General features: G+C 47.7%; 1 protein-coding gene across 7 annotated transcripts in view; it reads right to left on the bottom strand.

The window, feature by feature from the left end:
- LOC110526678 (cytoplasmic polyadenylation element-binding protein 3) overlaps positions 1-23,560 on the bottom strand; it is a 64,826-nt gene that overhangs the window by 2,127 nt on the left and 39,139 nt on the right. For 4 of the 7 annotated variants that reach the window (XM_021607830.3, XM_021607846.3, XM_090237044.1 and 1 more), the window contains 6 exons: positions 22,442-22,465; positions 15,635-15,802; positions 13,543-13,632; positions 3,906-4,024; positions 3,545-3,659; positions 2,919-3,100 (listed from right to left, as the gene is read on the bottom strand). In XM_021607830.3, coding sequence (XP_021463505.2) covers positions 2,919-3,100; positions 3,545-3,659; positions 3,906-4,024; positions 13,543-13,632; positions 15,635-15,802; positions 22,442-22,465 — 698 coding nt within the window. The remainder of the gene's footprint in view (positions 1-2,918; positions 3,101-3,544; positions 3,660-3,905; positions 4,025-13,542; positions 13,633-15,634; positions 15,803-22,441; positions 22,466-23,560) is intronic. The other 3 variants (XM_021607839.3, XM_090237047.1, XM_090237061.1) reach the window with 1 other exon arrangement.

Raw genomic sequence — 23,560 nt, 5'->3', positions numbered from 1 at the left:
GTAGGTAGAGTTATTAAAGTGACTATGCATAGATGGGGAGGGGGGGGGGGGGCAATAAAAATAGTCTGGGTAGCCATTTGATTAGATGTTTGGGAGTCTTTTGGCTTGGGGGTAGAAGCTGTTTAGTAGTCTCCTGGACCTAGACTTGGCGATCCGGTACCGCTTGCCATGCGGTAGCAGAGAGAACAGCCTATGACTAGGGTGGCTGGGGTCTTTGACAATTTTTTGGGGCCTTCCTCTGACACAGTGATGTACTGGGCCATACGCACTACCCTCTGTAGTGCCTTGCGATCAGAGGCCAAGTAGTTGCCATACCAGGCAGTGATGCAACCTGTCAGGATGCTCTCAATGGTGCAGCAAAATAACCTATTGAGGATCTGAGGACCCATGCCAAATATTTTCAGTCTCCTGAGGGGCAATAGGTTTCGTCGTGCCCTCTTCACGACTGTCTTGGTGTGCTTGGACCATGTTCGTTTGTTGGTGATGTGGACACCAAGGAACTTGAAGCTCTCAACCTGCTCCATTACAGCTCCGTCGATGAGAATGGGGGTGTGCTCAGCCCTGCTTTTCCTGTAGTCCACAATCATCGCCTTTGTCTTGACCACGTTGAGGGAGAGGTTGTTATCCTGGCACCACACGGCCAGGTCGCTGACCTCCTCCCTATAGACTGTCTCGTCATTGTCGGTGATCAGGCCTATCACTGTTGTATCATCGGCAAACTTAATGATGGTGTTGGAGTCGTGCCTGGCCGTGCAGTCATGAGTGAACAGGGAGTACAGGAGGGGACTGAGCACGCACCCCTGAGGATGAGGATCAGTGCCCACAATCAGCATAGCGGATGTGTTGTTACCTACCCTTACCACCTGGGGGCAGCCCGTCAGGAAGTCCAGGATCCAGTTGCAGAGGGAGGTGTTTAGTCCCATGGTCCTTAGCTTAGTGATGAGCTTTGTGGGCACTATGTTGTTGAACGCTGAGCTGTAGTCAATGAACAGCATTCTCATATAGGTGTTCCTTTTGTCCAGGTGCGATAGGGTGGTGTGGAGTGCAATAGAGATTGTATCATCTCTAGATCGGTTGGGGCGGTATGCAAATTGGAGTGGGTCTAGGGGTTCTGGGATAATGGTGTTGATGTGAGCCATGACCAGCCTTTCAAAGCACTTCATGGCTACAGACGTGAGTGCTACGGGTCAGTAGTCATTTAGGCAGGTTACCTTTTATTGTTCTTGGGCACAGGACAGTGTAATGAAGGGTCCTGTTTAAACCCCCAGCCCTGGAGATACATATTGTAAAGCACTGTCTGTCTGACCTCAGCTCAACAAGAACTAAAGTCCGCAACAAGTGCTTTGGAAAGACATGACAAACTAATTAGCTGAAACATGACTACAGACATGGGCTTTGGAAAGACCACGACAAGCTGCCAAAGCTGGGTATTCATTAGGCACCAAAATGGACTGAAACAGGGAGAGACTACCTGAATGTGCCCAATAAGAAAGGCTCTTTTTGTTTTCCATTGCAATATGTTTTTCCAGAGTGTGCACTAATGAATATGACCCAGAAACAGAATGGCACCCAGGCTATTAAATGCAATTATCACCTTAGTGAGTACCACAATAGTCTGAGGTAATTGAACTATTCTGGCCTATCATTAAGACAATTCCACAAGAGGACATTTACTGCTAATGGAATGATTGTGTTGCTTGGGGTGGAACTGAAATGAAACGTGAAAACAAAAGTGGTGCGGTTGGACACCAATGAACGAGGCCTTAGGCCTCAACCACAAGCATGAACATTACTTTACCCTGGGAGAACTTGGGTGTGGCATAGTGGTGGTTGACCAAATGGGGCTATTGTGTATGGAGGGAGGGGAGGGAGCGAGAGGGGCCTTTCTGGGTAGAGCCTCCAATGATGTACCCCCCCAGCCAGTATCCCCTCATTCATTCCAAGCTTCCCTTGGCCTCAGGCAAATATGGGGATCTGGAAAATAGATTTCTCTCATACCATCTCTATGGCTGATAGTGAGGGTTTGCAGCGCAGAGATCTCATCTATAGCCCATCACGTGCCTTGTTAGTGGTCTAGTGATCTGGGCCCATATTAAAAAAAGTGTCTCAGAGTTAGGAGTACTGATCTAGGATCTAACTTTTAAGTAATAATCAATATAAGTATATGGAATGGGAGGATCTGATCCTAGATCAGCACTCCTACTCTTGGACTATGTGAATTCGTCCCAGGGTCAATCAGAATGAAGACACCGTCTGCTCAACCAGCCACTGGGGTTGGATATTAGATGATAGCAGCCCAGAGTGAGTGTGGACCGAGCAGCCCCCCCAATGAGCCTAGCCTCTCTGGGCTGGCAGACGATCAGTCTTGGTCTTGGCTCAAAATAACCCGTCAGCAGCAGAGCTGAAGTTAATATACATGTGTAGGGACGTCCTATAATTAAACCCTCCCACGTCTGGGACTTCTGTTAACCCTCCAGCAGCCAAAGGCCAGGGTGATTACACCGTTCCACAGACCTAACCGGGGCTCCCTGTATTGTAGGCTCGCTGAGCGGTTGGTTGGAAACCAGCGTATAATGACAGCTCTTATGTATAGAAAGACTGAATTTGAGTTAAAAACGGTTCAGATCCACAGCAGCACACCATAGGAAAGCCTACAGGGAGGTAAAACTAGGGTCATGTTTATTCGCCACCAACAAAAAAAAAACGACTGAAACAGGGAGGGACTACCTGTGCTGGTCCAATTAGAAACGCTCCTTTTTGTTTCTTGTTGCAAAATGTTTTCTGCTGCGTGCCCTAATGAACACAACCCAGTCATTATTCATCTGCTAAATATATATCCCTGTTATCCAGCATTTAGGGCAACTCCTCAATCACTATTGATAGAGACATTTTGAATACAGTGACTGGTCTTCACTAACCCGTTTGTCAATGTCATTGTGCTGCAGTTGAACGAATCGGGCGCTGATGGCAGCGATGTAGCTCTGCTGATTGGAGAAGGCCACGCGGCCCGCCCCCTTGGGGTACTTGAGCTCCGGGTCAGTGTCGATGCCGGCATAGCACACGCCGCCATACAGCCTGTCCATGATCATAGCTAGTTCCACTAGAGGGAGAGAGATAAGAGATGGAGAGAAAGATAGAGAGAAAGATGGCGACAGAATGTTATGACCGCACGCTTATAGTTTGTCTAATGAAAATTGAGGAAAAAAAGTGAAATTAATTTCTGTTGAGACAAATCGATGCGACATTCAACTTGAACAACATTCTTCGCCGACAGTCAGTAACATTCTTGGGACTGTTGTTATAATTCGCATAGGTCACATAGCAGACAGACAGTCAGTCAGTGATGTTTGTCCCAAGCATACCACCTAATGGGCCTTGCATGAATACTTTACATGACCACCAGTTGGCTCACCGCCTGGAAACAAAGTGGATTGCTTTCTCACGGGCACAACTTTATTATTTTTAGTCTACGCTAGTCAGCCAATACACAGACAACCCACCAACTTATCCACTGATCAACAGGCACTTTGACCAATCCCCTTACCTGCACGTAAAGGCCGGGGCACGCCCCCCACAAAGATGGTCTTTCGGGGGTCCAGCGGCTGGGAGCCGTCCATCACAAAGTCACTGTCACTTAGGTTCCAGGGGCGGATCTGGACCTGGAGAAGAGAGATACGTAATTCACGAAGGACTGTGTCGGACGAGGAATTCGCACTCATACCCTTTTCACATGATTGTGGCAACCTGGCCCGTACAACCTTGGTTATTTTCCTTACCGGCACAGTTCCAGCAACCATGGTGAATGTGTAACCACAATGGCATAGTACAGGTCTGCTTGGCTTGGTTTGGCTCAGTAGTGTGAAAAAGGTATTACAGCACAGTGTAATATTGTAGCCTTCACTTACTGGCTTGTCCTTGATAGTTGGACTCGAGACACACAGGTAAAGCTTGCCATCGTCCTCAATGCAGGCATCAATCAGGGCCTGGACAGAGGTCTCCTCTTGGAACAGCAGGAAAGCATAGCCTGGGAGAAAAGGGAAGAAGGAAGTGTTTAAAAAAAATCCCCATTCACAGTAAGTACACTGTGTACTGTCTATATAGTTATGAATTTGTGAGTGACCAGTTCAGTGACCCGGTGAAGTTAATAGTTGCTTTTGAATCTGAACCATTGACGACAGTCTCTAATGGCCCCATAGATTACTTTTAGGGAAAGTGACAAGAGGAAAGTCTAAGAAAGTGAAAATATCCTGTTCTTTTCACAAGTCTATTCATATTCTCAGAGTATCTCCTCTTAAATCTGATGTACTTGAGGTCTGATCCTCTTCAGCAAGGTTTCAGAAGACAGGACTGCACACCCAGTACCTTCCTGCCTGAAAGCTGACACCGCTAAAATGCAAGTCTGTTCCGTTCCACTACAAAAATAGGACGCCATGCAAAATGTATCAACCTAATACTTTCCAAATATTTTTGGGGACAGAGAGATTTGTTCCTATGGGATGATGAGGTCTGGCTTTGCAGCAGAGAGAGCGAGAGAGAGACAGAGAGAGCAAGAGAGAGCAAGAGAGCGAGAGAGAGCGAGAGAGAGCGAGAGAGAGACCGAGAGAGAGACCGAGAGAGAGAGAAGAGAGAGAGAGCGAACAAGAGACACACAGAGAGAGAGAAAGCGCAAGCGAGAGATACAGAGAGAGAGAGAGAGCGCAAACGAGAGACACAGAGAGAGAGCGCAAGCGAGAGACAGAGAGAGCGCAAGCGAGAGACACAGAGCAAGAACGAGAGAGAAGTGCGAGAGATGCACACACACAGAGAGAGAGAGCGAGAGAGAGAGAGAGAGATGCACACAGAGAGAGAACGCGAGCGAGCGAGCCACACACAGAGAGCAAGCGAGCGAGACACACAGAGAGAGAGCGAGCGAGACACACAGAGAGTGAGCGAGACACAGAGAGAGAGAGCGAGCGAGACACAGAGAGAGAGAGAGCGAGCGAGAGACAGAGAGAGAGAGCGAGTGAGACACACAGAGAGAGAGAGCGAGCGAGACACACAGAGAGAGAGCGTGAGCGAGACACAGAGAGAGAGAGAGAGAGCGCGAGACACACAGAGAGAGAGAGCGAGCGAGACACAGAGAGAGAGAGAGCGAGCGAGACACAGAGAGAGAGAGAGCGAGCGAGACACACAGAGAGAGCGAGCGAGCGAGACACACAGAGAGAGAGAGCGAGCGAGACACACAGAGTGAGAGAGAGCGAGACACAGAGAGAGCGAGCGAGACACAGAGAGCGCGAGCGAGACACACACAGAGAGAGAGAGCGAGACACACACAGAGAGAGAGAGAGAGAGCCACACACAGAGAGAGAGAGAGACCAACACACAGAGAGAGAGAGCGAGCGAGACACACAGAGAGAGAGAGAGAGAGAGCGAGCGAGACACAGAGAGAGAGAGAGAGCGAGCGAGACACACACAGAGAGAGAGCGAGCGAGACACACACAGAGAGAGAGCGAGCGAGACACACACAGAGAGAGAGTGAGCGAGACACACAGAGAGAGAGCGAGCGAGACACACAGAGAGAGAGCGAGCGAGACACACAGAGAGAGAGAGAGCGAGCGAGACACACAGAGAGAGAGCGAGCGAGACACACAGAGAGAGAGCAAGCGAGACACACAGAGAGAGAGCGAGCGAGACACACAGAGAGAGAGCGAGCGAGACACACAGAGAGAGAGCGAGCGAGACACACAGAGAGAGAGCGAGCGAGACACACAGAGAGAGAGCGAGCGAGACACACAGAGAGTGAGAGAGAGAGAGAGCGAGAGGAACTCGCAGTTGATAGGAAAATAATATATATTGTGTGACCCGAGTGAACAAAAGATCATGATAAAAAGTAAACGAAACAAGAAAACAATGACACATTTGCGGTAGGCAAGGTATCACAGGGGTATTCCATTCAGTGGAATAAAGTACACTCGCCAATAAAGACATTTGCGGCAACTACTAATAGGCTAGCACCCACCATAAATTCAGCAAACATAGCCATCTCTGATGCACATGATTTGACATATGCTAAATTAGAGGGCCGTGGTCATGTGAGTAGAACAGTGGAGGCACCAGGGACATGCCGTGGGAAGCGGCAGAACAGGCAGCAGGGTGAAGAGATGGAGGGAGGCCCGGGCCCACACGTAGACAGAACATACAGTATGGCGCAGGAGACTGTTAGAGGGGCTGCCTCCGTGTGTGTGTGTGTTTTCTGGTGTCAGCTGACTGAAGGGGCTACGGCATTTTAAATCTATATATGCGGAAGAGCAGAACGCATGGCCGAGGAATGGAGTGGAAAGGGGGAACAGAGAGGGATGTGCAACTGTCGTGTTTTACATTCCTCAAAGGGACTGCTGCTACAGATGAGGGGGAAAAGGAAACAAAAATACCCTGACTCAGCAGATTCAGTGAACCGTGAAAGTGTGTGTGAGAGAGAGATAGAGAGTCTACTTGCAAATGTAGGGGTGTGCGTGTATCAAAGAATGTATAGCTACAAGAATTAGAGCAGGGATTGGCAACTTTGATGGGGGTGGGGGCCACAAAAAAAAATCTAATGTGGGGACACAGTTGCTCTGAACCTGCGTACCCACATTTGCACCCCCCCCACACACACACTGCAATTCTACACATTTTGGCATGAAGCGGAAAATAGAATTAGCTGCCGTAGGGGGGAGAGAAATGTTTGGAGTTTTTAATGTGATATCTGAGTGAGACTGACTAGCAAAATCAATGGGGGCCACCCTCGGCTAGGAATTTGACCATGACTACTAAGTTTAGATAGCTGGCCACTAGACTCATTTACCAATCCCCCCCAAAAAATTGCTGGCGTGGGATAAGTGAGTGATGAGTGACTAACATAAGAGTAAAACTGCTGATGCACAACCACATTTTGAAATCGAACCTTGTGTATTCTACTATTCTAACTTGCAACAGTAAGTTCAGACCCCGACCAGAAACAAAGCACTTTCTTCTGAAACTCGTCAGTCGATTCTTGTTCTGAGAACAGAAGGCTATTCCATGCGAGAAATTGCAAAGAAACTGAAGATCTCGTACAACACAGAACAGCACAAACTGGCCCTAACCAGAATAGAAATAGTGGGAGGCGCCAGTGCACAACTGAGCAAGAGGACATACATTAGTGTCTAGTGCGAGAAACAAACGCCTCACAAGTCCTCAACTGGCAGCTTCATTAAATAGTACCAGCAAAACACCGGTCTCAACGTCAACAGTGAAGAGGCGACTCCGGGAGGCTGGCCTTCTAGGCCACAAAGTTTGCTGCTTCAGAGTGTCTTTAGCTACAGTGCCTTGCGAAGGTATTCGGCCCCCTTGAACTTTGCGACCTTTTGCCACATTTCAGGCTTCAAACATAAAGATATAAAACTGTATTTTTTTGTGAAGAATCAACAACAAGTGGGACACAATCATGAAGTGGAACGACATTTATTGGATATTTCAAACTTTTTTAACAAATCAAAAACTGAAAAATTGGGCGTGCAAAATTATTCAGCCCCTTTACTTTCAGTGCAGCAAACTCTCTCCAGAAGTTCAGTGAGGATCTCTGAATGATCCAATGTTGACCTAAATGACTAATGATGATAAATACAATCCACCTGTGTGTAATCAAGTCTCCGTATAAATGCACCTGCACTGTAATAGTCTCAGAGGTCCGTTAAAAGCGCAGAGAGCATCATGAAGAACAAGGAACACACCAGGCAGGTCCGAGATACTGTTGTGAAGAAGTTTAAAGCCGGATTTGGATACAAAAATATTTCCCAAGCTTTAAACATCCCAAGGAGCACTGTGCAAGCGATAATATTGAAATGGAAGGAGTATCAGACCACTGCAAATCTACCAAGACCTGGCCGTCCCTCTAAACTTTCAGCTCATACAAGGAGAAGACTGATCAGAGATGCAGCCAAGAGGCCCATGATCACTCTGGATGAACTGCAGAGATCTACAGCTGAGGTGGGAGACTCTGTCCATAGGACAACAATCAGTCGTATATTGCACAAATCTGGCCTTTATGGAAGAGTGGCAAGAAGAAAGCCATTTCTTTAAGATATCCATAAAAAGTGTCGTTTAAAGTTTGCCACAAGGACCCTGGAAGACACACCAAACATGTGGAAGAAGGTGCTCTGGTCAGATGAAACCAAAATTGAACTTTTTGGCAACAATGCAAAACGTTATGTTTGGCATAAAAGCAACACAGCTGAACACACCATCCCCACTGTCAAACATGGTGGTGGCAGCATCATGGTTTGGGCCTGCTTTTCTTCAGCAGGGACAGGGAAGATGGTTAAAATTGATGGGAAGATGGATGGAGCCAAATACAGGACCATTCTGGAAGAAAGCCTGATGGAGTCTCAAAAGACTTGAGACTGGGAGGGAGATTTGTCTTCCAACAAGACAATGATCCAAAACATAAAGCAAAATCTAGAATGGAATGGTTCAAAAATAAAACATATCCAGGTGTTAGAATGGCCAAGTCAAAGTCCAGACCTGAATCCAATCGAGAATCTGTGGAAAGAACTGAAAACTGCTGTTCACAAATGCTCTCCATCCAACCTCACTGAGCTCGAGCTGTTTTGCAAGGAGGAATGGGAAAAAAATTCAGTCTCTCGATGTGCAAAACTGATAGAGACATACCCCAAGCGACTTACAGCTGTAATCGCAGCAAAAGGTGGCGCTACAAAGTATTAACTTAAGGGGGCCGAATACTTTCGCAAGGCACTGTATTTTTGTCAGATGTTACTATGGAATACTGAAGTATAATTACAAGCATTTCATAAGTGTCAAAGGCTTTTATTGACAATTACATGAAGTTGATGCAAAGAGTCATTATTTGCAGTGTTGACACTTATTTTTCAAGACCTCTGCAATCTGCCCTGGCATGCTGTCAAATTACCTTCTGGGCCACATCCTGACTGATGGAAGCCCATTCTTGCATAATCAATGCTTGGAGTTTGTCAGAATTTGTGGGTTGTTTGTTTGTCCACCCGCCTCTTGAGGATTGACCACAAGTTCTCAATGGGATTAAGGTCTGGGGAGTTTCCTGGCCATGGACCCAAAATATTGATGTTTTGTTCCCTGTGCCACATAGTTATCACTTTTGCCTTTTGGCAAGGGGCTCCATCATACTGGAAAAGGCATTGTTCATCACCAAACTGTTCCTGGATGGTTTGGAGTTGCTCTCGGAGGACGTGTTGGTACCATTCTTCATTCATGGCTGTGTTCTTAGGCAAAATTTAGGAAGTTAGGAATGACACAATTTAATGTGTACAACACCCAAAGACCTGCATCTTTTACACAGAGTTTATTCATTTGGGAGTGTTTGAATCCTTTGTTCATGCTTCCTCTGTGCCCCTGCAACTGCAGAACGAGCATGAGGAAGCCTAGATCTGGTGGGTTAAGTTTCTTACAACAAAGCGAAATCGCAAAAATGAAATGTCTGAACACTTCTATCACATGCCATGTACATCCAAAATACAGATTTGGTTAAGGATGGGACCCTTTTTTCCAATTTTCGCCTAAAATGACCCAAATCTAACTGCCTGTAGCTCAGGACCTGAAGCAAGGATATACATATTCTTGATACCATTTGAAAGGAAACACTTTGAAGTTTGCAGAAATGTGAAATTAATGTAGGAGAATATAATACATTAGATCTGGTAAAAGATAATACAAAGAAAAAAACATGTGTTTTTTTTGGTACCCTCATCTTTGAAATGCACGAGAATGGACAATGTATTATTCCAGCCCAGGCGCAATTTCAATATTAACCACTAGATGCAGCAGTGTATGTGCAAAATGTAAGACTGATCCAATGAACCATTGCATTTCAAAATGTTGTATCAAGACTGCCCTAATTGGTTTAACATATTTTCAAGTTCATAATTGTGCACTCTCCTCAAACAATAGCATGGTATTATTTCACTGTAATAGCTACTGTAAATTGGACAGTGCAGTTAGATTAACAAGAATTTAAGATTTCTGCCCATATCAGATATGTCTAAGTCCTGGGATTTTTTTTGTTTGTTACTTACAACCTCATGCTAATCACATTAGCTCAACCATCCCGCAGAGGAAAAAAAAAAAGAAGACATTTGTCTTTTAATAAATCCATGGGAGAAAGTATGCTAGTGTGCACACTTCAGAGGAAGGGGAATTCGGGCCAGACAGGCAGGCAAGCCGCAGTGCAGAGGCTTACTTAAACCAGAGGAGGAGAGGAGAGCACAGATCTGCAGTGGCTCGTGCCTGAGATTTATAGAGCTTAACTGCTGAGCTCCCGACCGCGCCAAGGGAGGAAAGGAAAACATACGGCCAGGCAGTCTTGGGCTGTAAAAATCCCTTTAAAAGATAAACGACAGGTCCGGTTACCTCACGGTCCTGCGGCTAACAAAATGACACACGACCAGGACCGCCCGACTCTTTCCCTCACCGACGGCCAACACTGTCTCACCAGGCACTCGCCAAACACCAACACATGACCTCACAAACAAGCCACTGCAATTTCACACCTTGACTCAAAAAGTTCCAAGACTCCGCTGTACAAACAATGACCAATTTTCCACTTAATTGACTAACTCCTCTTGGGAGCACAGGGCATCCACCGTGGCTCTCCAAGTCAACTTACTTCACAAATCAATAGCCAACATCAACATTACCTCATAAAATACAGCAGGCATTTTTTTTGGACAGTCAGTTTCCTACAATCAAAGTTTAAACGATGAGACTCGTTGCGAGACTCGTTTCGAAGTACAGTTAAAGTTTGTGTCTGTTGATTTATCAAGGTTAATGTTTCCGGATTCAGGAACCAGTGAATCTTCCCAGATGTTCAGCCCTAAGAGAGGGGTGCAGAACTCGACCCTGCAGACTGGTCTGGCCTGTATTAGTAAAGCACCTTAGAGTAAGAGTTCTGATCTCGGATCGGGTCCCTGCCGTCTTATTCATTATGCTCTGAAAGGCAAAACTGATCCTAGAGTAGCACCTACTCGGAGACCCTTTATGGATGCAGGCCCAGGACCAGTAGAGAATAAAATCAGTGAGTACTATCTGTGAAGGATGAAGAGCGGACTCTGGCAAAGCTCATCAGCAAAATCGTCACACAAAAATCAGCTCTTTTCCAGTCTGGAAGCTGTCTCAATTGATCATGACTGAAACATACAGCCGGAGCTGCCCTGCTGATATTATATATCCTCATAACAGAAAGAAAAAAAAGAAGGGGGGAGGACATGGAGGAGAAGAGGGGTGAAGAAGAGTGGAAGAGGAGAGAGCAGACATGAGACATGCAGCCAAGCTGTCCTGAAAGTAGGCCTATATAATCCAATAAGAGAAAGAGGGAGGAGGAGAGATATGGAGGAGAAGATGGGTGGAGAGAGAGCAGACAAACCCACAGGGAGCTGTAACTCTGTCACTGAAAGTAAATAAATGTCCCGCTGACAGCAGCTTACATGTGGAGAGGAAGGAGGGAGGAGAGCGAGTAGGGAGGGGAAGAGAGAGACAAGCATCTGCTTTCCTAAAACAAATAGGCATGGGAGCTTGACGAGAGCACAGGCAGTCGAGACCAGGGGAGGTGAAATGAAGCTTCACTAATCATCTCAATTTGTGAGAAATCCCTCAATGCATCCTCGATCATCCCCCCCACACATCTTCTCAGTACCACGAGTAGAGATCGCTAAACCCATCCTAGAGGTGAGGGCACTGTATAGGGAGCTTCAGTGGCATCATTACAGAGTGGCCTGACTATCTGCCCCCCTAGCCAGAGGAGGTGCTCTGTCCTATTGTGCCAGCCTATGCCTGCCTCATCCAACAACAGCGTAGATAAGCTCCCCGGCATCCAGGCTCTGACACAGACACATTATCCTAAAAGCAGCCACTCGAAAACCCCCAAAGGAGCCCCCTCCTTTCCTCCCTCGTTCCGCTCTACCTCCATACGGAGCGGACAGAAATAGCTTCAGCACCATTTGGAGCTCGTCTCCAATGGTGACGCCCGGGACTACAGGCCAGAGCTCATTGAGCAGGTGTGATCAGCACCACAGTCATGGTGAGCTCATCGGTTGGTGACATCATCCAGCAGGCAGACAGACAGTCCCCATTCTCTCATCCTGCCTAAGCCCAACACTATCACCATTGGACAAAGGTACTAGGAAGTTTAGGAACAGTGCAGTGGCCTGTGAACTGACCTTAGGCCTGTTCATCAGGGATAACTGCCTGTCTAGCCCCAGGCTTGCAACTGATCCCAGTTTAGACCCTAGATGGACCCTGCTCAGGCCTGGGAGCCACAACATGATTCATCCTAATCTCCAAAACCAAAAACTATTACATAATTGTACAGAGACACATAACTGCTCATTTTAACGTGACACAGGATTGAAGAAGTGACTACCAAGTTCCATTAGGTCAGCTTGGAACGATTTTTAACATGGGGAGAGATTGATGACCACTTAATGGGAATCCCACATCTGAGAAACAGCCATTACAGCCTGTGAAAGGATAGGACACACACACACACATGTGCAGACACACACACACACACAGTCGTAAGGATGTGCACTCGCACTCCAGCTCAGAACTTGGCTTTAAGGGCGACTGCCCAAGCTCTTTATTAAAAAAACATAGGTGGCCCAACACTACAACACCAACAAATGTGGGAAATTACAACAAGCGGAGGTGGTTTCCTTGTGGCGTACCAAGTCTTCCCTCCCTCCCTTACAAGGAATTCTCTGACTTTCAAACTCATTCCCCTAAAAGGATGCTGCATTTTCCCCTCGTGAGATTAGGAATACTAGAGAGCCCCGAGCTGAGGCCTATTGAAAATAAAGTTGAACACCCCACCCCCAAAAAAAGGAAAATCCAAAATGAGCGCGGGAAGAAACGGGCAATTTTCACAGCTTCCCCAGATGCAGCGTATTACCTACCATATGCCTGAGGAATGTCAGCCATTTCCAACCCTCTGCTTTAATAGTTTCCTTAATGACACATTGAAGTGGGTGGCGGGGCGGGCGGAGTGAAGTGATACAGGGGCCTGGAAGAAAGGGCCCTCTCCCTGCTATGGTCACCTGTCCAAATGAAACCCAAGAGGGCCGGTGGCCAGGGGCAGGAGAAAGCCTTTGCACTCTCCCGGTATTGACAGAAAAACTCTCTCTCCCTCTCTCTCCTCTGGTCTGAGTGCTCTGGGCCCTTCAGGAGCCTGTAGTGAGATACCACAGAGGGTGTGTGTGTGTGTGTTTTTCTATCCCTGAAATAGCAGCAGGGGGCCATATAAATAAATAGACGCCTTAACTCAAGACCTGGGTGATCCTTGAATTCTGGGTATCGTAAACCTTCCCACACAACCCATGCCTTTGCAGCGCAGCATGCTCTCTGAGACAATGACTGAACAATACCATTTGTTACTGTGGACGTAAAGGAATTGTTGATTGGTTAATCCTATGTCAGGAGGAGGTCTTCCACAAACATTCCTATATTTCTTCATTGAAAAAAAGGTTATTTTACAGACCGGTGTGAACAAACTGTTCTTACCTTTAGGCGGAAAGTAGGACTTGCTCTCAGCTTTGTGGGGCCAATCCACAACCAGGTGTCCATAGCGACGGAAACTGTTGGTGATCTCATCTGTTGAAATATTTTTTTTTATGAAATGACCATGGTCATGGAGCAATTTCCCATGGAAACTACACAGAAGAAAAATGTTAACGCAACATGTAAAGTGTTGGTCGAATGTTTCATGAGCTGAAATAAAAGATTCCAGAAATGTTCCATAAGCACAAAAAGCTTATTTCTCTCAAATTGTGCACACATTTCTTTACATCCCTATTAGTGAGCATTTCTCCTTTGCCAAGAGAATCCATCCACCTGACAGGTGTGGCACATCAACAAGCTGATTAAACAGCATGATCATTACACAGATGCACCTTGTGTTGGGGGCAATAGAAGGCCACTCTAAAATGTGCAGTTGTGTCACACAACACAGTACCACAGATGTCACAAGTGTTGAGGGAGGGTGCAATTGGCATGCTGACTGCAGGAATGTTCACCAGAGTTGTTGGCAGAGAATTTAATAAACATTTCTCTACCACACTAGTGTTTTTTTGGGGAGAATGTGGCAGTACGTCCAACAGGCCTCACAACTCTCTGTGAACAGAGTGGTGGTGGGGTTATGGTATGGGCAGGCATAACCGATGGCCAACGAACACAATTCCATTTTAATCAATGGTAATTCAAATGCACAGAAATACTGTGACGAGATTCTAAGGTCCAATCGGAGGCCCATTTCTTTTAAAGTATATGTGACCAACAGACGCATATCTGTATTCCTAGTCATGAAATCCATAGATTAGGGCCTAATTAATTCATTTAATCTGACTGATTTGCTCATATGAACTGTAACGCAGTAAAATCTTTGAAATAGTTGCCTGTTGCGCTTATATTTTTGTTCCGTATATTTGTCCACATGATGCGCAATTGCATGTCAAGCAAGCCATCAAAAAGTCAGTTAAGAACTTATTTACAATGATGACCTACTCTGGCCAAACACGGACAAGGCTGAGCCAATTGTGCGCCGCCCTATGGGATTCCCAATCACGGCCGGATGTGATACAGCCTGGATTCAAACCAGGGACTGTAGTGACGCCTCTCGCACCGAGACGTAGTGCCTTAGACCGCTGCGCCACTCGGGAGCCCTATTAAACCCTTGTATTGTGGCAACTCATGAATATTCCAAGAGGCCATGGGCACGCATTGTTCACTAATTCTCTGTGCATTTTTTTGGCGCGTTTTGTGTTCTGTGTTTGTGCGCGTGTTTACTCACGTGCACGTCTGAGCCACATTGAGCCGTGTTACCATTCCAGATTCCCAATGTCCTGCTATGCCCTCAGGCCCTACTCACACTCTGTGAGATAACACACTATCACATCTGCTGCCAGACTGACTGCCAGCTCACTGCCACAAACCCACAGAGCATAACCAGTCAGTCCACAGGCCCAGAGAACCAGCTCCATGACTGATAGACAGCATACAGACTGACAAAACCAGCCCTTTAGGGTGGAAGGGAAAGGGGATACCTAGTCAGTTGCACAACTTAATTAATTTAACTGAAATGGGTCTTCTGTATTTAAACCCTCCGAATCAGAAAGGTGCTGCCGTAAATCAACATCCTCGTCATCGGTGTCCAGGGAGAAGTTGTTCTTAGGGGTTAACTGCCTTGCTCAAGGGCAGAACGGCAGATTTGTCCACCTTGCCGGTTCGGGGATTCGAACCAGTGACCTTTCGATTACTGGTCCAATGCTCTTAACCGCTAGGCTACCTGCCACCCATTTAGCCCACTGAACCAGCAGACCACCAAAATACATCTGTAGATCCCTCCCCCATCCTTACCATCCTAGCCTGCACAAAACCCCTAAACATATTAATCACATGCCATGCAGCTCATGGACATTCCATGAGGAAATATAGTGAATGTACAGTAAGGTGCTAGCCTGGTCCAAGACCTGTTTGTGCTGTCTTGCCAACTTCTATGGCCATTGCCACGGCAAACACTGACAATGACCATAGGAGATGGCAAGACAAAACAAACAGATTTGGGACACAGGCTAGTGCCACTGCCATCCGTCTGTACCTTCATCTATGTCAGGGGGCAGGCCTCCAACAAACACCTTCCTGGAGTAGCGCTCCATCCGCTCTTCGTTCTGACAGCGCGTGGGCGAGTTCAACCCCGGGGTAAGAGAGGGGTCACCATGACCGTCGTCCAGGAAACCGTCCTCAAAGGGAAAGAGCGAAGAGCGACCTGGAAAGAGAGAGGGGGGAGCGAGAGAGAGGGCCGGGGGGATTGAGAGGGAAAGAGAGAACAAGCAAAGATAACAGGGAGAAGAGCGAGGGAGAAGAAAAGGGCACAGAACAGAAGAGAAGACAGGGAGGATATGAAAGAGAGAGAGAAAGAGAGAGATGGTGTTATTATAACTGGTAACAATTAGCAGTCTCCTTACAGAGGAAGGTCAAATCACCATCATGCTGCTGCATTCGTCAAACATTGTGGGCCTGCCTGCCCTCCTCGGGCGAGACACCTGTTTTTTTTTTTCAGGTCACCTATATACAAAAAGTAAAGAATAAATAAACAATAAACAATTTTGTTACGTTTGAGTCACTCAGATAGCATAAGCCATAGCAAAATTTGAAGGATTGCATAATAAAACTGCACATTTTTCTCTCAGCCTCATGGCAAAATTTGTAGAATTGCAGGAAATTAGCTTTTAAAAAAACGGCAACATTTTGTCATTGCGGCCAATCCGGCACCTCTGCCACACCCACCATTTAAGTCCCATTTTGACCCAGAAAAAAAAAACAGAGTCCTTCAGAGCCTTGTTCCTGCAGGCAATAGGAACAAGGGGTGGAGAGCGCAAGAGGGATGGCGGGCAAGACGGCGGACCATTTGCCACAGCAGTAGATTACCTCTTACAGGTGAGAGCAAAGAAGACTGTGTACTGACTGAATGGAGCTGCATGTATCTACGATCTGGAGGTAGACCATGTTAGAGGCCTCTGGTTAGGCGTAGGCTACTGTACAAATATGTTTTACTTCCCATGCTAACAGGCACACAGGTATAGACAAATACAGGAGGACTGACAAGGATAACAACCGTCCGATTTGATCGCTGAGTCATAAGCGCGCCATCTACAAGTGGACTAATGAACTGCCAACAGCCAGACTTAAAAGTCCTATAATTCTTAGATACAACAAAGTTTCAAATGTTACCAGGGTTTTCCTCAGTGAGAAAATAGGAATTAGTTGAACACTCCAAATCAGAGAAGAGCATGTCTGCAGCATCCATTCCTTCTATTCAGGACATAAATAGTTTCTGAGTCAGTGTTCTTCAATGTTTTGATGATACCTTGTAAAAAAACATGTATTTTTAAACAGCTCCAAATGGACTTGGTTCTATACATGTCAATTCATTAATAATACACAAGTAGTAGCCAATACAGATGCCTATACCATATAAAATCAGGCTTAGCGCAACGACTCAGAATACTAGAGAGAAAACAAAGGTTTTGGATACAAAATTCAGAAGTACAGTGCATTCAGTAAGAATTCAGACCCCTTCCCCACATTTTGTTAGGTTACAGCCGCATTCTAAAATTGATTATTTTTTTATTTTTTTAAATCCTCAATACCCCAAAATGACAAATTCTGGCAAATTTATTCAAAAATTATAATAATAAATACCTTAATTACATAAGTATTCAGACACTTTGCTATGAGACTCAAAATTGAGCTCAGGTGCATCCTGTTGTCACACCCTGGTCGAAGTATTTTGTGTTTATCTTTATTTATTTGGTCAGGCCAGGGTGTGGCATGGGTTTTTGTAGGTGGTATGTATGGGGATTGTAGCTAGTGGGGTGTTCTAGCTAAGTCTATGGCTGTCTGAAGTGGTTCTCAATCAGAGGCAGGTGTTTATCGTTGTCTCTGATTGGGAACCATATTTAGGCAGCCATATTCTTTGAGTTTGTCGTGGGTGATTGTCCTTAGTGTCCTGATGTCATTGTTAGGATACACAAGTATAGGCTGTTTCGGTTTTCGTTAAGTTTATTGTTTTGGTAGTGTTTGTGTTTAGTGTGTTTCTTCATTAAACATGGATTGCAATAGACACGCCGCATTTTGGTCCGACTCTCCTTCACACCTAGAAAACCGTGACAGAATCACCCACCACAAAAGGACCAAGCAGCGTGTCAACAGGCAGGAGCAGCGCGAGGAGATGCGCAATAAGGATTTCTGGACATGGGAGGAAATCCTCGACGGGAGAGGACCCTGGGCTAAACCAGGGGAGTGTAGCCGCCCAAAGGTGCAGCGGGAGAAGAAACAACAGGAGCAGCCCAAAGAGGAGTACAGTATGGAGTATACGACTTGGGAGGAGATCGACAGGTGGGCGGCCGACCCAGGGAGAGTGCCGGAGCCCGCCTGGGATTCGATGGAGCAGTGCGCGGAAGGATATAGGAGAATGGAGTTTGCGAAGCAAGCAAGGCGGCGCGGACGGAGGCCCCATAGTCAGCCCCAAAAATATCTTGGGGGGGGGGGGGGGGCTCAGGGAGAGTGTGGCAGAGTCAGGAGCCAGACCTGAGCCAACTCTCCCTGTTTATCGTGAGGAGCCAAGGAGGAGACCAGAACCAGAGCCGGTGTTGGAGGTGAGTGAAACAGAGACTGTGAAGGAGTTAATGGGGAAATTGGAGGAGAGAGAAATGAGGGAGTTGCTGTGTTGGTGCATTTTGCATAGAATTCGCCTGACGGAACATGTCAGGGATTTGATGGCACCTGGGTTAGCGCTCCATACTCGTCCTGAGGTCCGTTTTAGTCGGCTGGTGAAGTTGGTTCCAGTCTCACGCATCAGGCCTCCTGTGCCCATCCCTAGCCTTGCACGTCCTGTGCCAGCACTACGCATCAGGCCTACAGTGCGCCTCGCCTGTTCAGCGCAGCCAGAGCCTCTCTCATCTCATGCGCTATCGGAGTCTTCCGCCTGTTCAGCGCAGCCAGAGCCTCTCTTCTCTACTGCGCTATCGGAGTCTCCCGACTGTTCAGCGCAGCCAGAGCCTTTCTACTCTCCTGCGCTGCCGGAGTCTCCCGCCTGTTCAGCGCAGCCGGAGCCTCTCTCCTCTCCTGCGCTGTCGGAGTCTCCCGCCTGTTCAGCGCAGCCAGAACTGCCAGTCTGCATGAAGCAGCCCGAGCTGCCAGTCTGCAATGAGCTGCCAGTCTGCAAGGAGCTGCCAGCCTGCAAGGAGCTGCCAGTCTGCAAGGAGCTGCCAGCCTGCAAGGAGCTGCCAGTCTGCAAGGAGCTGCCAGTCTGCAAGGAGCTGCCAGTCTGCAAGGAGCTGCCAGCCTGCAAGGAGCTGTCAGTCTGCATGGAGCAGCCTGAGCTGTCAGTCTGCATGGAGCAGCCTGAGCTGTCAGTCTGCATGGAGCAGCCTGAGCTGTCCGTCTGCATGAAGCAGCCCGAGCTGTCAGTTTGCAAGGAGCAGCCAGAACTGTCAGTCTACATGAAGCAGCCAGAGCTGCCAGTCTGCAAGGAGCTGCCAGTCTGCAAGGAGCTGCCAGTCTGCAAGGAGCAGCCAGTCTGCAAAGAGCTGGCAGTCTGCAAAGAGCTGCCAGTCTGCAAGGAGCTGCCAGCCTGCAAGGAGCTGCCAGTCTGCATGGAGCTGCCAGTCTGCAAGGAGCCGCCAGAGCTGCCTGTCTGCAGGATGCCGCTAAAGCTGCCAGTCTGCAAGGAGCTGCCAGTCTGCAAGGAGCTGCCAGCCTGCAAGGAGCTGCCAGCCTGCAAGGAGCTGCCAGCCTGCAAGGAGCTGTCAGTCTGCATGGAGCAGCCTGAGATGTCAGTCTGCATGGAGCAGCCTGAGCTGTCCGTCTGCATGAAGCAGCCCGAGCTGTCAGTTTGCAAGGAGCAGCCAGAGCTGCCAGTCTGCAAGGAGCTGCCAGTCTGCAAGGAGCTGCCAGTCTGCAAGGAGCTGCCAGTCTGCAAGGAGCTGCCAGTCTGCAAAGAGCTGCCAGTCTGCAAGGAGCTGCCAGCCTGCAAGGAGCTGCCAGCCTGCAAGGAGCTGTCAGTCTGCATGGAGCTGCCAGTCTGCAAGGAGCCGCCAGAGCTGCCTGTCTGCAGGATGCTGCTAAAGCTGCCAGTCTGCAAGGAGCCGCCAGAGCTGCCAGTCTGCAAGGAGCCGCCAGAGCTGCCAGTTAGCATGGAGCAGCCAGGGCCGCCAGTCAGCATGGAGCAGCCAGTCAGCATGGAGCAGCCAGAGCTGCCAGTCGGCATGGAGCTGCCAGTCAGTATGGAGCAGCCAGAGCCGCCAGTCAGCATGGAGCAGCCAGTCAGCATGGAGCAGCCAGAGCTGCCAGTCGTTATGGAGCTGCCAGTCATCATGGAGCAGCCAGTCAGCATGGAGCAGCCAGAGCTGCCAGTCGACCAGACTCTTCCAGATCTGCCAGTCGACCAGACTCTTCCAGATCTGCCAGTCGACCAGACTCTTCCAGATCTGCCAGTCGACCAGACTCTTCCAGATCTGCCAGTCGACCAGACTCTTCCAGATCTGCCAGTCGGCCAGACTCTTCCAGATCTGCCAGTCGGCCAGACTCTTCCAGATCTGCCAGTCGGCCAGACTCTTCCAGATCTGCCAGTCGGCCAGACTCTTCCAGATCTGCCAGTCGGCCAGACTCTTCCAGATCTGCCAGTCGGCCAGACTCTTCCAGATCTGCCAGTCGGCCAGACTCTTCCAGATCTGCCAGTCGGCCAGACTCTTCCAGATCTGCCAGTCGGCCAGACTCTTCCAGATCTGCCAGTCGGCCAGGATCTGCCAGCCAGCCAGGATCTGGTAGATTCATCAACCTGCCTGAGCTTCCCCTCAGTCCCGAGCTGCCTCAGTCCCGAGCTGCCCCTCAGTCCCGAGCTGCTCCTCAGTCCAGTGGGGTTCTGGGTGAGGACTACTAGGCCATGGTCGGCAGCGAGGGTGGACTATCCAGGGACGCGAGGAGAGGGGACTAAGACATTGATTGAGTGGGGTCCACATCCCGCGCCGGAGCCGCCACCATGGACAGACGCCCACCCGGACCCTCCCTATTGTTTTGAGGTGCGTTCGGGAGTCCGCACCTTAGGGGGGGGTTCTGTCACACCCTGGTCGAAGTATTTTGTGTTTATCTTTATTTATTTGGTCAGGCCAGGGTGTGGCATGGGTTTTTGTAGGTGGTATGTATGGGGATTGTAGCTAGTGGGGTGTTCTAGCTAAGTCTATGGCTGTCTGAAGTGGTTCTCAATCAGAGGCAGGTGTTTATCGTTGTCTCTGATTGGGAACCATATTTAGGCAGCCATATTCTTTGAGTTTGTCGTGGGTGATTGTCCTTAGTGTCCTGATGTCATTGTTTCTGTGTTAGGATACACAAGTATAGGCTGTTTCGGTTTTCGTTAAGTTTATTGTTTTGGTAGTGTTTGTGTTTAGTGTGTTTCTTCATTAAACATGGATTGCAATAGACACGCCGCATTTTGGTCCGACTCTCCTTCACACCTAGAAAACCGTGACACCTGTTTCCATTGATCATCCTTGAGATGTTTCTACAACTTGATTAGAGTCCACCTGTGGTAAATTCATTGGTTGGACATGATTTGTAAAGGCACACACCTGTCTATATAAGGTCCCACAGTTGACAGCGCATGTCAGAGCAAAAACCAAGTCATGAGTTTGAAGGAACTGTCCATAGAGCTCCGAGACAGGATTGTGTCGAGACACAGATCTGGGGAAGGGTACAAAAAAAATGTCTGCAGCATTGAAATTCCGCAACAACACAGTGGCCTCCCTCATTCTTAAATGGAAGAAGCTTGGAACCACGGAGCAATTGGGGGAGAAGGGCCTTGGTCAGGGAGGTCACTCTGACAGAGCTCCAGAGTTCCACTGTGGAGATAGGATAACCTTCCAGAAAGACAACCATCTCTGCAGCACTCCACCAATCAGGCTTTTATGTTAGAGATGGAAGCCACTCAGTAAAAGGCACATGACAGCTCACTTGGAGTTTGCAAAAGGCACCTAAAGGACTCTCAGACCATGAGAAACAAGATTCTCATCAGGTCTGTAGGAAACCTGGCACCATCCCTACAGTGAAGCATGGTGGTGGCAAAATCATGCCGTGGGGATGTTTTTCAGCAGCAGGGACTGGGAGACTAGTCAGGATCGAGAGAAAGATGAACGGAGCAAAGTACAGAGAGATTCTTGATGAAAACCTACTCCAGAGCGCTCAGGACCTCAGACTGGGGTGACGGTTCACCTTCCAACAGGACAATAACCCTAATCACACAGTCAAGACAATGCAGGAGTGTCTTCGGGACAAGCCTCTGAATGTCCATGAGCGGCCCAGCCAGAGCCCAGACTTGAACCCAATCAATCATCTCTGGAGAGACCTGAAAATATCTGTGCAGCGACGCTCCCCGTCCAACATGACAGTGAGGCTGTAATCGCTGACGAAGGTGCTTCAACAAAGTACTGAGTAAAGGGTCTGAATACTTATGTAAATGTGATTTTTTTTAAATACATATGCTAAAATATATAAAAACCTGTTTTTGCTTTGTTTTTACTGTGTGTATATTTTTCTTAATCCATTTTATAATAAGGCTATAACGTAACAAAAAGTGAAAAAAGTCAAGGAGTCTGAATACTTTCCGAATGTACTGTAATCATCCACCTCTCCCCAACTTCATTAAATGCAATAACGTCAAAACAAAAAAAAAGTGTGCAAATGAATATGATTTCATCCAATCACGGCACAGACGAAGGCAGATCATGTGACTTCACACTAGAACCCTCAGCCCTGGAAAGAGACACGTCCGTACGGACAGACAAGCAATTGTGCTCGTGCATCCTATTCATTTTGGCAAGCAGAAACACAGTAAAATTCCAAAAGTTACCTCTTCTGCGGCCATAGCTCCTGGCTGCTTGTGAACAGTGGGAGAGGGAGGGAGAGATGGAGGGAGAGAGAGACAGAGGGGTATGGAAAGGAGAGGGACAGAGACATGGGTTTTGTGGGAAGACAACCAGGCAGAACATCACCAAGGCAACAGTGAAACCACAGACGGCCACACCTAATCATCAGCGATGGAGGCAAACAAGGCTTCATTATGGGTTAGCTGGCAGTAGCCCACAGGAAACCTGCTACTCCTGGGCTAGACTAGACTAGAGTAGGATGAGCGATGTTATAATACGCCTTACTACTGAGAAATATTCACCTGCAATAACAGAGCAATGACAATCATATTATGCAGATTATAATCAGGCAATAAACACGGACTACTACCTAGCTCACATTTACTTTCCTTTCTGCCCAGCGTCAATCTGTATGAATGTGGTTGATAAAGCGACATGCATAGACAGACAGATGTCATGAGTCATTATCCTGAACTAGTGAAACAGAGTCTATACAGTGGGACATTTCCACTCCAAGCTGCCCTGTGGATGGAGCCATGGAAGTGCCATCCTGAGTCTCATGTGATAGGGTTGGCTGGCAGATTTCAATTTAGTGAGCATGCAAATAAAAGGTACAGCAGACAGAGATAAGCCTTTGTGCCCTGTCTATCCATTTCATTAGTTACGGTGTTCGTGGGCTTTCAGAACAAACCTTTGACGTGTTATCTAAGGTTTAGGAAACACAGTAGCAAAAGGACTTACATGAAAGCCCACAACAAATGTTTATTTATTTTTATTTATTTTACCTTTATTTAACCAGGCAAGTCAGTTAAGAACAAATTCTTATTTTCAATGACGGCCTGGGAACAGTGGGTTAACTGCCTGTTCAGGGGCAGAACGACAGATTTGTACCTTGTCAGCTCGGGGGTTTGAACTCGCAACCTTCCGGTTACTAGTCCAACACTCTAACCACTAGGCTACCCTGCCGCCCCATGTGTCATTTGGTGTGGGTGCGTTTTCACACGTTACATGTCAACAACAAAAAAAAAAACTTCCTTGAACGCACCCAACATGCCTGAATAGGAGCCTTGCTGTGGCTGAGAAAAAAGCCTACAAGAGGCAAA

This window comes from Oncorhynchus mykiss, chromosome 1 (genome assembly GCF_057628025.1).
Source record: "Oncorhynchus mykiss isolate SJ-2025 chromosome 1, ASM5762802v1, whole genome shotgun sequence".
NCBI lineage: Eukaryota > Metazoa > Chordata > Actinopteri > Salmoniformes > Salmonidae > Oncorhynchus > Oncorhynchus mykiss.
Note: the sequence above shows the minus strand (reverse complement) of the source record. Positions and strands in the feature narration are given on the sequence as shown.